The sequence below is a fragment of the Tyto alba genome, unplaced genomic scaffold, assembly GCF_018691265.1.
Source record: "Tyto alba isolate M040663 unplaced genomic scaffold, T.alba_DEE_v4.0 Super-Scaffold_8, whole genome shotgun sequence".
Taxonomy (NCBI): Eukaryota; Metazoa; Chordata; class Aves; order Strigiformes; family Tytonidae; genus Tyto; species Tyto alba.
Genome location: NW_024881329.1, coordinates 1,224,617 through 1,240,006, shown reverse-complemented (window position 1 = coordinate 1,240,006; position 15,390 = coordinate 1,224,617). Strand labels below are relative to the sequence as shown.

The window sequence follows — 15,390 nt, the reverse complement described above, 5'->3', positions numbered from 1 at the left end:
GACTCTGTCAGCACGGGACATCCCCCCACCCACCTCTATTTTCCACCAGAGAAAGAAGCAGCAGCTTTACTGCTTCCAGGGAACACCAATAGGTTCCTCATGAGTGACATCCATGTCTCCATGTACGTACATCAGGGTGCCTCTCCTTCCATTGACTGGGCTGGGGCTGCCGAGTTCAACAACTTTTTCCCCAGCACAAAATACAAATGACAATCTCCTCTGCGGGGAGCAACTTGGGTTTTGAGAGGCTGTGGATGCTATGAAGCTTTCCTTCACATACCCAGGGAGATCTATAGATCTCTTCACACAGCCACACGAGACAGCATCACATATACTTCCCCTAGGATAAGCTTCATGATTCACACTTTGGCCTTCATAAACTGGCATTGTTCTGAGGAGTCCATATAGATTAAGCTGATTTATTTCCCTCTCTTAGTTTGGGATTTGGTGTTAGATTACACACACACACAGAAAATAACCTCCGTGACCAGTCCTTAAACCTTTGCATGCACATAATAAAATTTCAGGAGCATACTTAAGATGCTGCTATCGCTTAGTATCTCAACTTTAAAAGGTAAAAGAGGGTTTGTTTGGCTGGCTGCGTTTTTTGCCTCCAGCTACCCAACAGAAAAAGTCTCTACCATTCAGCAGTGTTTTTCCTATGCGTCACACAGTGACAGCTGACAAACAAACCTGAATGTCAAATAACTGTTACTTCATCTCAGGTTGAGCCTGAGACAGAGTCCTGGCTAAGACACTAGTTAGAGAAAAAAAAAAAAATCCTGTAAACAACCCAGGAAGCACTCTCCAAAGAACACCCCAAATAACGTTGCTCAATCTAGTAGATAGGTGGCCGCCATTCTGTATTCTTAATATTAGAAGCATCCCCTCAACCTGCTTTATCATTTTCTGCTGACATTTGTCATGCTTTAGGAAAACAGCTAACTCCCACAGATGGGGGTTTGATAGCCAGCTTTGCCTCTGACTGCAGAACCCACCTCTTCCCCCAAAAGAAGCAGCAATTCAGCAGTTCCAATCCACCCTCAGATGAGAGCTGTTATGCACAATACTCACATGCTACGCAGACAATTGAGATGCTAAGGTCCTGAACTGTGCTTATGACTCATAGTTAACCAACAGCACCAGCTCAAAAACAGTTTTTCAGTGATTACAGGTTGACAGTCCATCATTCATCCATTCATGCTACAACACTGCAGTATGCACAGTCGAGTAACTTGTAAACACATGAGACTTTGCCCAATGCACCCTGATAAGCCACATAGATTATTCTAGTGGAAAAACAGCAATATTTTTTCATGCCAGCGAACAGAAGAACCTCAAAGCTGGAGGGAGCACTTCAGATGCAGGACAGTACCACTACTGTAGACCTGGAGAATAAATCCAAGATCCCTACAATTTAATGGTAAAGTGCTTAACAAGAGCTTGGTGAGGTCATATCAGACTAGAAATACCTCCTGGCCTCTTATTTAGAAATAAGGTCCTCTGGCTATTTAATATGCATGCCCATTATTGTTTTATTTGGTATTCTCAAATGTGCCTTTGAAGCCCACAGTGAGCTGCACATCATTTGGTCGGGGATTTCAGTTCAGTGTTAGCACACAGTGAAGCCTTACAGCCATATACAAATGATGACAGTGGGGTCTTAATTCAGGGAGAAGGCAAAATCAGCCCAGGGGCAAGCTGAACAGATACAAATGCCAGAAGGAAAAAGCTGGAAAAGAAACCACTAAGTGATATCTTATACTCTGAAGTCCAGGAAAAATTCTGTTCTCTCTGATCAGGGTCTCAAAGGACTGGAACCACAGAAAAATCCCAAAGGAGGCATTTATCTGCACAGCAGAGTCTCACCGAGTTCAGAGCCAAGTACAGATGCACGAAGGCACAAACCTTTCCTACACACAGCCAAATAAGAAAGGCTTCTGCAAGATTCCCCTCTGCTTGTCATCCATCAAGAGACACTATTTATGCATTTCGATTTAATGGACAAGGCAACAGACAGCACAGGGTAGCAGTTGCCACAAGCTTCAAAGCTCACGGACTATTACAGCTACTCTCAGGCAGAAACCAGCTGCACGGCACAACACAGATGCTCAGGGTCCTACCACAGCCTGTGCTGGGATGAACTGCTCTCCCAGCACAGGCTGCAGCTATACCTTCCGCCTCATCCCCTCTTTCCCTATGATTTCATTCTAACCCCTGGACCTCAGCTGGGAATCGGCACTGTCAGGAGGGTTTACGACAGGGACAAAGTGCATTGATACCATGCCCCAACCAAGCACCCCATCTGCTTTTACTTTCAGAAGTCAGCTCTGTTGCCTTAGAGCTGCTCTCTACCCAAGATACATGCCAGCCACACTGACAGAGTCAAAAGAAAACTATCCCATAGAAGTCAAACGTAAGACAGAATTTAAACACCCAAAATCCAGGCCTTGGCTGGCTTTAAACAGCATGGTTTGTGCTCTTTCAGGAGGGTGGTGAGTGCTGCCTAGAAGGTGGCCCCTAACTCTGTCCTCATTACCATGCCTCCCCTCGTACCTGACAGGGAGTGGGAAATCCTATTCCAATCCCAATTCACAGAAAGCTCTCTACCAGGCTGGGTAACACCCTGAGGGCAACGCCTAGAGCACCATGGATGCTCTGGGCATATCAATAGCAAGAACAAGGTAGACATGATAACAGACTTGCTCAGCATTATAATGGCATCTGAGCAAGGCAAGGATTTGGGCACTACCGCCAGCCTGTCTGATGTTCAGGGGACACCGTCAAGTAGAACAGGGAGGACCACCCAGTTAGGGCACTAATTGGGCAGCCACCTCTTCAACAGAGGGAACCCCAAGTAAAACAACCAAATCCCTGACAGCTATCAGCAAATGGATCCCTGCAGAAGAAGGTATTAGAGGAGGCCTTTTCCCTTGTCCACAATAAAAAGTAGCACCGTGGCATGACTACAGCCTTTGAGATCCCAGACTGCGATCTGAACAGCTGCTAAGAGCTTCCTAACAAGCTCCAGAAACAACTGTTTACCCCATTGGGCATCTCTGTAAACAAAATGCTAAGTGAGGGGAAAGCTTCAAACCCCACTACACAGAAAACGGTAACTTTTGCTGCATGAAGGCTACATCTCAAAACTCTATCTGTCCCCAGAGAACAGAGTGTGCTGTGAAAAGTCACCTGTGATCAAGGTGAGGGGTTCAAGCAGTAAACAGCTCTGGTTTCACTTGGCTCTAGGAGAGGCTCGTAATTCTCTGAGACTAAATAGATATACCAGATTCTCCCACATCACATTCCCCCTCTCAAGTTTAAGATACTTTTCCGCATTTGTTATTCTCAGAATAAAAGCTTTCAAGTACAGTAGCATGTGTTTGTTGACTTTTCCCCCCCATATGCAAAACAGCTGAACTTCAAAACAGCAAAAAACAGGAGGCACCACGCACCATTCTCTTCAGCTGCTCCCCAGACATGCCCTAAGCAGGGACACACTACGCGGCGTGCCTGCTTCAGAGATAAATTTTTAAGGTTTCTTCTGTAACTTGAAAACAGAGATAGCATCTAGCTGAAGTGGAGATCTAGCTCTCGCAGAGGGCAAGAAAATTCCCTACACCCTGAGGAATAACCCACTTCCAGGAATGAAGATGCCAAGAAAGAATAGAGATTTCCTAGCCGAAGATGCTGTCTAACCAGAATCCTTCCACGCAACACGCTGCTCGGTGTCTCCAGCCGCTTTGCCTCCCGTTCGCAGCCACCAAGATCCTACAGAGCGAGGGGTCGGCTCCTCTCCCCGCCAGCAGCCCCCCCCCCCCATACCCGCACCCACGCAATCTAAACCCGAGCCCCGAGCCCCCTCACGAGCCCGCCTTACTGCGGCGGGGATCAAAGCCGGGCCCCCTGTGCTGTGCCGACCCTCAGCGCGGGTCCCCCGCCGCGGGACCCACCCACGCAGGACAGCGGCCCGCGCGTTTCGCCGCCTCGCGGGGCCGAGGTCCGTCCGTCCCCCCCCCGACACCCCCAGCCCGAGGCACGCAGGGACCGGGGAAACGCTGAGGTAAAGGCCCCAAAAACAAAGCGCCGACCGCGTTTAGGAAGGATGAGGGGGAGGGCGGAGCGCTATTTCCACCTCCCCAACACCCCATACCCCCACACACACCCCCCGCGCTGCTGTTGTAATTAAAAAATTAATAACGACGAAGGGAAGAGTCTGAGGGGAGCGCCGGGCTGCGGCAGCCGCCCGGCCCGCGCTTACCGAGGCAGGCGCCGCTGACGAGGGCGGTGGCGGTGAGCGCCCCGGCGGAGGCCCCGTAGACCTTCCTGGCGTTGGCGACGAGGAAGGGGGCATGTTCCTGCAGGCAGCTGGCTACCCCGATGTGGTAGACCCCCAGGAAGCCGCAGCCGGCGAAGGAGATATTCCAGGTGGAGTTCGGGGGGAACATGGCCTCCGCTCCCGCTGAAGGCGGGGGGGGGGGGGGGCGGGAAGGACGCAGCCGCGACGGGGAAGGGAAACGGCGGGTCTCCCCTCAGAGCACACCGGGCGGGGCGGAGGACGGGAGCTGGGAGACGCCGGTGCCCCGGTTAGCTCGCACGGCCGGGCTCGCCGCTGGGGTGCCGGCGGCAGCCGCCGGAGCTTATAATGCGGCGGAGGGGCCCGCCCCGGCCGGCGGAGGGGGCGGGAAGCCGCCGGCGCCTCCTCCCAACCCTTCCTCCGGTGAACCCCAGCTGCCGGCCCCCAGGGCATTGCGGGGGCCCCGCCGCCCACGGAGCGTGTCCGGGTGGGTTCCTCCGAGGGGAAGGGGGAAAGGAGGGGATCGCGGCTCTCCAGACCTCGCCGGGTACCAGGGCGGCCGCCTGCCTTCCCCCCCCCCCACCCCGCGAAACACGCTGTTTCTTGGAGGCCTCTGCTCCAAGTTGTTGGGAGTTTTCTGCAAGTACAGCCCTTTGTTTTTCGGGAGATGGGCACGAAACATGAGGGAAAGGGAGAAGCTTTCCCTTTTCATAAAGAGCCGGAGGGAGGCAAGGCTCAGCGCAACCACAGCAGCCCCACTCTTAACAACTTTCTCTGCCCACTAAAACCCATACAGCTGCTTACCTTTGCTAACCTTCTCTTAGCGGTTTTCTCTACATGCCTCTAAGCTCACCAAAACACTTACCTGGGGTCATGGGCAAGTGCAATTTTCACTTAGCACAGGCAAGCCCATGGTATATCAGCTCGCCACAGAGTAGGTCTCAGCCAGTGCTGCTAGGAGGTCAAAGTAGATTTCAGATGGTGAAAAGATTACCTTGTCATAACCTATACAGGCTGTAGTCATTCAATCAATTAGATGAGAGCGAAAGTTTACAGGGAGATCAAAAGGACCAGCATAGCAAGAGAAGCAGCTGCTCAACTCAAAGCAAGGCAGCAAGCTCAGCAAACAGGAGGTTTGAGCAGTACAAAACAAAAAGCAAAAGTGTTTTTTAATAGAATCACCGTAAAACAAAAGCACTTTCTACCAAAAGTTTGTTATTTTTTTTTTTTTAATACTTAATTCATCTTGGCATAAATCTATTTGCATTCATTTTCTTATTACTGGTCAGCAGTTTCTCATTTGGGACAATATTATACCCGTCCTTAACAACTCTCAGGCTCTACAAAGCTAGGCCTTCCTCCTCAAAGGAATTTCACCAATTATGTTAGTGGAGGTCATCCAAATAGCCCCTCTCCTGTTCTCTCCACCCCAAACGTCCTCTCAAAGGACAGGAGGGAGGCTGGCACCCATCCCGTATAGGGGTCATCCAGGTTTTAAGAACCGCTACTGCCTCACAGTCATCTGACTGAAGCAACCAAACTCAGCAGGTAACCCTTGTATAAATCCAGTATTTGAGCTCAAGTTAGGCGTCATGCTCTAGCTTCTACAGGTGGAATACTTCTTCACTAAATGTTTGCACTTTCCTTCCATCAGCCAGGCAGGAGTCCAGCCTCACCTTTCTTCCAGGTCCCTCCTCTGGAGCCCACCACCTCACCTAGCTGCCAGGAACTACCCAGGAGACATATTAGCTCCATCCTGGAGCACCTAAATAATTAACCCCACTTATCTCAAGTCCTCTGTTTATGCCCTTATACACACCCTTTCTCTTCCTCCCCTACCGCTGCTTGCTTTTGTAACTTCCTTCCTCCCGGGTGTTTAATGTTGTTACGTAACCCTTGTCAGCTCTCATCTCCTCCACCTGCAGAGGTGAGCATTGGCACACCTGAGCCCTGACCCTCTTAAAGACCCTCAACACCAAGACAATCATAGCACTTTCACCCTGTGCTTCTGGTGACATGGAAAGGTATTTCCAAGTAGCCAAACCCAAAGAAAACATTGCATCTTGCATTTTCCAGAGCAGCGATTGTGCTGCACTAGTCAATGGGCTGTGACTTCAGTGGAAATCTGTGGCAAAACTGAATACTGAACCTTGTTTGCAGATACCTCCTAACCACAAGAACAGCTTCGTTCCCAAGCTAACGCTGCTTCCTCTTTTTTCAGCATTTCACAACATTAAGGTTCCTACTATCTCTGGAAAATAAATAACAATACTGCGACAATGCTGGGATTAGTTTCACTTGATTTCTCAACATCTATCTCATCCTGAGTTGTTTACATCACTCCACTCTGCCTTGGCCTTCAAGGTTACCTGTTTGAGGAGGTTAACACTGCCCTGTTGAAACAGGTTAATGAAATAAACCATGTGAACAGTAATCTCTTGCAGAGTGCTGCCTGGGCACTGGCGCTTAGCAGCCTGGCAAACTACTGTTTTTCTCAAAAATAAATCATCCCCTGAAACTAATCTTTTTCTCCTCAAGAAGAAAGTACTACCAGAATCCTGTAATTGCTCATAATCCTGCAATAAGGCAGGTCAGCAAGGTTTAGATGGCAGCTTTTCATGTGTATCAAACTCCTATCAGGACACTGCAAGTTCACTTGTGCCCTTACATGTTGTGATGCCACCAAGACAGCTTCTCATGCAATCTCTCTGATGCATTTATTTTCTAGTCTAATGAATGGTGAGCAGTTGGTACATATGAGATAACATACAAACAAAAAATGTTTTTTCAGGCAAGACTTTGGTTGTTGGCAGACAACGGGAATTAATTTTAAAGGGAAGCTGAGAGGCAGCCTGTTATACTTGTCTTCGGCACGTTACTTTCGTATTGTTGCCTGTAGTCAGCAAGACTGGGACACCGGTCCTGAAGACCAACCCGAGTGCTGTTAACATCACTGGAAAGCCTGACACCAATGTCTTTTTCTTGCCTGTGATGATGTTTGCATATATTGGACAATTCCATGGCAAACTCTTGGGACTTGCTTCATAGGATCATCTCCTCAGGCAACAGAGCAACTACTACAGATATCTCTGTCCTCCGTAAGTCAAACCTACCGAGTTCAGCAGGACTGCCTGCATGTAGCAGCTTGCAAAATTGTGCCTTAGTAGTAAGAGTGAAATCCATTAATTTGACAGCAGCCCCAGGGAGCCCTTGCTTATTACTTTTCAGCAGTGTCCAGGACATTTTCCCTGCTTTCCAAGTAGTGAAGATGTCATGTCACTCTCCCTGCCCCATGCTTTGTCAAGAATGATTTTCAGTTGGAGCTGATTTAAGATGGCACAGCATTTGTGTCCCACTGAGGAAAGCTTGCATGTTCTAACGTCAAGCCTGTGACTAAATCACTCTCCCCTACTGTCAATTTAGTAATGATCAGTTACCGGTGTAATCTCCAGGCACAAGGCTATCCTTTCCTTCGATGCCTTTGAGCCTCTTCATAAGAAGTCAGGAAAAATCTGTTCTAACTAAAATTGATTCTGCAAGGAGACAGACTAGGCCACCACTCCAAGAATCTGGACGCACTAATTTTCTCTGAGAGCATCCTGGAATACGACCCGTCCACCCCAACGTTACCCTTGCCTTTGGAAATAGAATTGCTAAATCTGAAAAAGCAGCAGTGATACTTGAAAATTCAGAACAGCGTCCACATAGAAGGAACAAGGATCCCAACTCCTTCATAGCTGAAGGTCATTGAGATCAGCAGAGGAGGGACTGGTGAACTCCATCCAGAGCACCAAATGAGTCTGCAACAGACTTCCAGGCACATTGTTGCTCATGTACGAAGTCACCGGGTGACAACTGTTTTGTAAATAGGTACAGGGGATAAAAGCTTAAAATGCTTTGATTTTGCATTCAGAAGGAATGCCTACAGGCTCCCTGTGGCAGTGTAACAAATGCTGGATGTTCAGTGCTTTCTCCAAGAGCTGCCCCAAAAGGTTTCTTCTCTAAACAGTTTACCAAATGAGCTGTCCTCTCTTTCTCAAAGCAGATTGAGCAACAGGAGTTTGCATCAAAATGATGCACTTTCAGGAGGAATTTAAAGGCAGTAAGAGGACACCCAGCACAGGATCAGGTCTATAACTCAAGGTTTAACTGAAGAAGAGAAAACTAGGGGAAAGAAGTTAGTCAAGAAGTTAGTCGAGTGGTCCCCTCATCCCAGTAGCCAGGCAGCTAGCACCACAGGTCTGTCTCATCCCACAGGTCCGGGCACAGCAAAACTCATGGAATAGCTCAGTGCTGCTGAACCAAATTCCTTCGTGCACGGAAAACCCTGCCGAGTGGCGTGACAGGGCAGTTCCTGTGAAAACACTGACTTTGCTCTTGCAGCCAAGCACAGCAACATCGCAGGGTGGGAGGGTTACCTCTGAGTAAAACCACATCCAATCCAAGAACCATTTTTTCCAGAACAGAGAAATCAGCAAGGAAAAAAATCACAGCTATACCTGCACCCCTCCCAGTGCCAAACCACAGCCATTACGAGTCGGACAGAACTAGAGCAAACACGAGCAGTTTTCGTTACTGCCACAAAGATCACCATGCTAGGACTTGAGAGACAAAGTAGATGAAAGGTATTGGCACTGTTACCTCCTGTAACTCTTCCTTGCAGCAGGCACAGAAAGGCAGCAAGGGTTAGCTGCTTACATCATGGCCATTTTGAGGTCTGAGGATCTAACTTTCAACTGCTCTCTCCCTTGGCTGCTGTGAAGTAATGGGCGTTTTCTCGCAGTACACCACAGGGAGATAAAATAGTTTTTCCTACTTGGATTTCACCCATCTCTCCTCTCAGAAGTACTTACCACACTTTGTCCAATGACTCATAACCAACATAGCTCTTTTGTTTTTTTTTCCAAAACAACCATGTTGGAAAAACTCCACAATACAGACTGCTCCGGGACACCTCTTTTTGACACTACCTGTGGAGACTCAGTATGGGAAGATCATCACATTTGCTACGTGTACTCTACCTGCCTGCGGTGACAGCCAAAGGCCACTGTAGAAATCAGGGTAAGTTGCCTGCCAGAACCATCTCCTAGCAGAAGACACTTTATAAAAGCAAAATATACTGTCCTCCCAAGCTGATACATACTTCTGGGCACACCAGAGATCAGTTTCAGTTCTCCAGAAATACCATTATCCTCACAGAAGCTTATTTTCTGTCCAGATCAAGGTGATCCACATCCTTAGGGTTCAGCTACCCCCAGAACAACCATTCGGTCTGAAGAGCACCTTGGCACTGATTTGTGTCCCACAAAGAGCAGGCTGCAGTATTTGTGTTACAGATTCTATGTTAAGCACACAGATGTAACATGAAATCCAAGCACAGTCACACGTTTTACTGGTGTTGTCCCTAGATCTTGGAAAACTGACACAGTGATGCAATTTGTGCTTTTAGATATTTACAAAAAACTAATAACTGTAACTAGCTCTGAAATTATAGTTTCTGGACTAATTCTGACCTGCTGTCTATTCAGTTTCACATGTTTTGGAATTCATTAAAAGTCCTGAAAAAATAAAATCCTTTTGTTGCTGAATAGATGGGACTCTTTCCTGAGTAACTGGGATGGCAAAATAGTATGGGCCAGGTGAACTTAATTCAACAGCCAGTAGATCGATCTTCCACATAGTGTTTAAGAAAGAGCAGTGTCAAAACAAGCATCTGGGTTCAGAAAAGCTTAGCCACTTCCGCAGAACTTTTAAGAGTTGAGTCTCATGGCTTGTCAGAATATTCACATACCTGTTTCAGACAGTTAAAAATCAAAGCTCTGTCAGAACTATTTCAAGAACAGCTGTTCAAGAACAGCACTTGTATGGTTAAAATAAGAAACTCAAAACCAATTTAAAACAAAGAATTTTAATTTCTCTATAACAAATAATTAATCAAATAGGCCGAATCCCATATCATCATCAGATTCTTCAGATTCTTCCTTCTTCTCTTCTTTCTTCTCCTCAGCTAAAGAGGAAGAAAAAAACCAAGCCAACAGTTAGTATTTATTTTTTGCACCACAGATTTTAAAGATACACCTTCTGGCATTCTCAGCTTCCACATTATTGGTATTTCAAGCTCCATGGTTTATCTCATTCCCTTCTGATAGCCAAATATAAACACCAAGGGGGCACAGACACTACCACTGAAGGCATATGCTTTACACAGAACTGAGAACCAGCCAGACTTCACTAAGCCAGACCAATCTTAAGGTGGGTAAAGAGCAAATGCTTCTGATTGCCCAAAGGAAAAGTAACTGTTCAGTTTACACTTCAGTGACACAGTAAACTGCCAGAGTGGAAAAGCCTTGAAATTTGGACTCAACTGTTAAGATTTTAACAGAGAAAAACGGAGCTGCCCTGTAACAGTGCCTCTCCACTCATACTCACCGGCAGCAGGGGCGGCAGCCGCAGCAGGAGCAGCAGAGCCCCCCCCAGCAGACACTGCCACAGCTCCCCCAGCAGGCATGCTGGCAAGCTTTCCGTTACCTGTGTGGGACAGAAGAGAAGGTATTTAAATGTTCATCACAAGCAGAGAGATGAGGTGAGAAGGAAGAGACCTGAGAGTGCAGAAAACAAAGATACTGTGTCTCATGGACTGAAGCTGTCACAGTTGGCTGAAAGGAACACAAGGTTGCACCCATGATAAGAAAGCATAAACTATTATGTGAAAAAAAAAAAAAATGAATCAGAGTTGAAGATTGACAAAAGCTTATCCTGAGAACACTGACAGCACATCATTAGTAAGTTTTTCTTCTGCACACAAAGTCCCCTAATTTTTTTTTTTTTTACAAAACTATCATACAAAAGTAGTGGCGAACATATCCATTTTTACATATACGGGAAACCTGTCTGTTTTCTGAATACAACATAATAGCCCAGAAATTTATATTTTTAATATACCTCAAAAGTAACACATAGGCAGCACTGGCTTCCCCCATCTTTTTTTAAGGGTATAAAAAACTGTGAGGGCATGACTGGATCACACAGGAGAGAAGGGGGTGAGGGGAGAAACGTATTTATGGCCAGGAGTACAGTATTTTACACAAATTCTCCAGCCCCCTATGAACTCTATTGCACCTCCTTTGAGATTAGTAAACCCAGTTCTGATTTATGCTTGTCTTTGGAAAGCTAGCTAGCTGTCTGGCAGCTGCCTTTCACATACCAAGGTTCCTGTGGCATTCAGAGGTCGTGTACACACTATGTTTGCCTGTATTCCAATTTCTGGGAATCAGTTTCTAAACAATTCCCCGTTACTTCAAGCTCTAATAAACTAGCAAAGTAAACAAACATGTTTTATATGCATGTCAGTATGTTCTAGGAAACAATTTATTTCAAGTATTACAGAAAGAAATAGCATAAATGTTGTAAGCACATGCATAACGACTCTCTTCAGACCACACAGATAGAAATGTCCAATTACTGCTCACAACAGCAAAGCCAAGCAAAGTCCTGGCAACCTTTAAGCAAATAGATGCCTAAAATTTCCCTTGTGCCTACACACTTCCATAAAAACAGAAATGAATTAATCAGAAACCTTTGCACTACCTCGGGTCCGATTTCAGCCCTGTGACCCAGCCCATGTTAAATGTTGCGGCTTTGGTAAAAGCCAGCAGGTAAGAGCACAAGCTTGTACAGAAGCCGGCGCTCCGAGTCCTACCTGAGAGAAAAGGGAATGCCAGACTCGGGGAGCTCTAGAAGACATGTGTACTGGAGAGGCTTGTATTAATCGCAGAGGGTGTAACTCTACCCTTAATGTGAACTGACACTGACATTTAACAGTCTGTTCTTCCTGTTTTACATAACTGGTGCATACAAGAGGGTAAACGCAAAGGAAAAAATCTCCCAGAGAACTTGAAGGACAGCTAATTCTTTCTCCAATCAACATGTCCAGAAAACTACATCATGAGCAGACTATCAGTAAGCTCACACGTGCTTAAGTTTTCCAGTTTAATGTGGTCCACAAGCGAAACCCAGCAGGTACTGGCACCAACCTGCAGAGAATTAGAATGGACCTGGATTTCAGTCATTTCAGCTGGGATCCAGCATGGAAGTCCTCAACTGCAAAGCTAAACCGATGAATAATCAGGGTGTTGGCAGCAATTCTACACTCTCAGGTCTAAGTTACTGAAGTGGCAGAAGCAATTACCCGTGACACTCTGTACTTACCCTGAGCAATGACATCCTCAATGTTTTTTCCATTTAGCTCACTAATAACCTGTGTAAATTAAGTTTAGAATGTTAAAAGTTTCAAAACAGCATGAGTATTAGCTACATTTAAACAAGTACTGATTAATCTTTATGGGCAGTGCCTTCTGTTGCTTATCTTGCTGCTTGTACAGCCCCAACATTCCTTATTTCTCAGTGGAAGGAACAAGACATTGAAACGAAAACGTCAGCTAAGTCTTTTATACTGTTCTGTGAAAGCTTTTTCATGAAATCTGTTACAATAAACTCATAATGAATCTAAGGACCTTGCAGAAAGAAGGATACACAGATGGTGCGGAGCCAATTAGGAAACCCCACTAATGGTCAGCTACTCACTGAGGGACTGCTAACACCTCTTGCTCAATACCCCCTGGGAGGCTCCGAAGCACAGGGCCCCAGACCAAACCCCACAGGGCCCTGTTCTTGCCCTTACCAAACGTTACAGCCAGGATGGCCGTTGTATCCTTGCACTGGAACAGAGAGTTCCAACTTCAGTTTTACTACCATCGTTGTATAACCAGGGGTGAGGAAAGCAAAACACAAACCCAAAAATTGCTCAAGCAAGCAAGCACTTTAAAAACAAGAAGGCAAAGAAAAAAAAAACCCACACCATACTGCTGAGTTGCCAACGGACCTTTTTTAAGCAAGAGCTTTTCAACAGGCACCGCACGCTTACACAGAGCGTGCGATCTCCAAAATCATCTCTGAAACACTGTGCCTGTGCTCTTGCTTCATCTGGAAGGAAGGTGTTTTTAAGACTTCACTAGATTTACGCTGGCATAAGACAAAGCCAATGCAAATAAAAACGGATTAATTAAATCATGGCCCAAACAAATTCCAGAGAAGCTTTCTGGATACTGGAGGATCAGAGAAAAAAACTAACTTACAAAGATATTAAACCAAAGCCAAAAGACCTGGCGTTTACACAGGAGCACCAGGAATTCAAACCAACACCCCAAACCATAGTAAGGATGCTGTCAGCTCAGTCAACCCATCCTCTGGTTGGGTCTATTGCAAAACTGTCTCCACCTGCAAAAATAACTTTTTTCCCTCCACCTCACTAGAAATACTCTGCATACAAGTATGGGGCACTTTTTTTTCATTGGCTTGTTTGTTTTTTCCCTATGATCATTTATTAAGTCCACAAGGCTGAAAGTCTATTATATCACAGGAAACATTCTAATTCCGATACTCTCTCTTTTTAAAAGCCTGGTTTTCTACACAACCATTTCAGCATCTCATTTCCAAAATCTTCCTACATATTACTACTGAATACCTTTAATGTTACAATTTGCCTGCATTTCTTGGTGAAGGAGCAAATACTTCTTTGCAGTATGCTAAATAAGAATTTGTTACTGAATACTAGTCCTTCAAAGCGTTAGCTTTGAATCAATATTGAGCAAAGGCCAAATTTAAACATTAAGTGGAAGCTACGCATTATGTCAGGACTTATTTTCAATACACGCTTATCTGTAGCCACTATCCCGTTGAAAATTATTAGGTTGGACGGTCAGAAGTCAGCAAGAGCTGGCAGACCTTTGCAGAGGACTGGCTGCTGGTAAATAAGCAAGCCAGATTCCCCAAGGACTTTGTCAAAAGGGTCGCGACTGGTTAAGCAGCATCTCGGAAATGATCAGCGCGCGGCTGAGCAAAATAAGACGAGATCAGGACCGCAAGGCAACTGAAGAAGTACTGAGGCCACGGGCCTGCTGCTGGAGGGGCCGCGGCCGTGTGGGGCGGGAGGAGACGCCACCTTGTTCATGCGCTCATCGTCCGTCTCGATGCCAACGCTGTCGAGGATCTTCTTCAAGTCCTTCGAGGTGGGCGAGTCGTTGCCACCGAGGACCGCGAGCAGGTACGCCGCGACGTAGCGCATCCTGCAAAGCGAGAGAGGCGGGGGCCCTCAGAGCCGGCAGCAGCCGGCGCGGCGGGGAGCGGGCCGGCCCCCCGCTAGCCATTAACCGCGGCGCGAAACCGCCGCGTCCCTCCGCAGGCCCAGGCCGGGAGAGCACATGGCCGCCATTCCCGCCCCCCCCCCCCCCCCCCCCAGGTGGTCTCGCCCAAGGCACGCTGGCGGGACGCGTGAGCCGGGAGCGCCTATTCTCGCAAGGGGGGGGGGGGGGGGGTTGGAGAACCACCGCGCGCTTACCTGGAAGGGGGGGGCAGCGGCGCGAACGGGAGAGAGAGAGGGAAGAGGCGCGCTCGTGACGGCAGCCTAGCGGCGGAAAGGAAGGGGCGGGGCCTCGGCAACGCCTTCTTCCCGTCACCCCTCAACAACGAGCGCTGCCATTGGGCCAGGCCGGCGGCGAGCAGGCAGGCCAATGGCGAGCCCGCGGGTTTTGCGGCCGCCGCGCCGTCAGTGGCGCATGCGCAGAGCGGTCCCGCACCGCCGGAACCGATTTTCCGCTTCAGGGCGCGTTTGTTTGTTTTTTTTTTTTCTTTTTAACCCCTTCCCCCCCACACACCTCAAAAACCTGGCGGGCCCTGCGAGGCTCCCGGGCAGCGCGGGCCCCGCCGCTGAGGAAAAGCCCCCACGGGAGTCCCGAGTTCGCCGCGGGGCTACAGGAGTTACTGGCCCGGCGTGGGTTGCCTCATTTCCTCCTGGATTAGGGAAACGAGGAAAAGTGAAAAGTTAACATTGTGCCAGAATGCCCGGGGCCCGCCTCAGCAGCAGCGCTGTGCAAAGGCGTTGTCCGTCCCCGTGTTACCGGAAAGTGGGAATTAATTCACTCTCTAAGACTCAATTTTGGAGTTTTAGAAAGCAGGCGTCCTTTATCACAGCGCCTGATGCCCAGGGGCGAGCTCCTCCTAATGTGTGTGTGGGAATGAAATCAACAAGCATTTAT

At 47.6% G+C, this 15,390-nt stretch overlaps 2 protein-coding genes and 1 non-coding gene across 3 annotated transcripts in view; all 3 read right to left on the bottom strand.

The window, feature by feature from the left end:
* PNPLA2 (patatin like phospholipase domain containing 2) overlaps positions 1–4,673 on the bottom strand; it is a 30,502-nt gene extending 25,829 nt beyond the window's left edge. The window contains exon 1 of the mRNA XM_042785225.1: positions 4,262–4,673. Within this exon, the coding sequence (XP_042641159.1) occupies positions 4,262–4,448 (187 nt within the window). The 5' untranslated portion in view covers positions 4,449–4,673. The remainder of the gene's footprint in view (positions 1–4,261) is intronic.
* Positions 4,674–10,189: 5,516 nt separating this feature from the next.
* Positions 10,190–14,824, bottom strand: RPLP2 (ribosomal protein lateral stalk subunit P2). The gene is made up of 5 exons (XM_033003545.2): positions 14,694–14,824; positions 14,298–14,421; positions 12,506–12,554; positions 10,727–10,825; positions 10,190–10,304 (listed from the first exon to the last, which is right to left on the bottom strand). Exons 2-5 carry the CDS (start codon positions 14,418–14,420, stop codon positions 10,228–10,230), a joined length of 348 nt encoding a protein of 115 aa, XP_032859436.1. The 5' UTR covers position 14,421; positions 14,694–14,824; the 3' UTR covers positions 10,190–10,227.
* On the bottom strand, positions 12,221–12,353 carry LOC116964304. Its single transcript, XR_004408679.2, has one exon. It is a non-coding gene; the product is annotated as a small nucleolar RNA SNORA52 (small nucleolar RNA).
* Positions 14,825–15,390: the final 566 nt, after the last annotated feature.

Coding starts and splice junctions, on each gene's coding strand:
- RPLP2 (XM_033003545.2), bottom strand. CDS start 14,420: ATGCGCTACGTCGCGGCGTACCTGCTCGCGGTCCTCGGTGGCAACGAC. Junction 12,555..14,297: donor ACGATGAGCGCATGAACAAG/GTGGCGTCTCCT, acceptor TAATTTACACAG/GTTATTAGTGAGCTAAATGG. Junction 10,305..10,726: donor GGCTGCCGCCCCTGCTGCCG/GTGAGTATGAGT, acceptor CTTCCTCTTTAG/CTGAGGAGAAGAAAGAAGAG.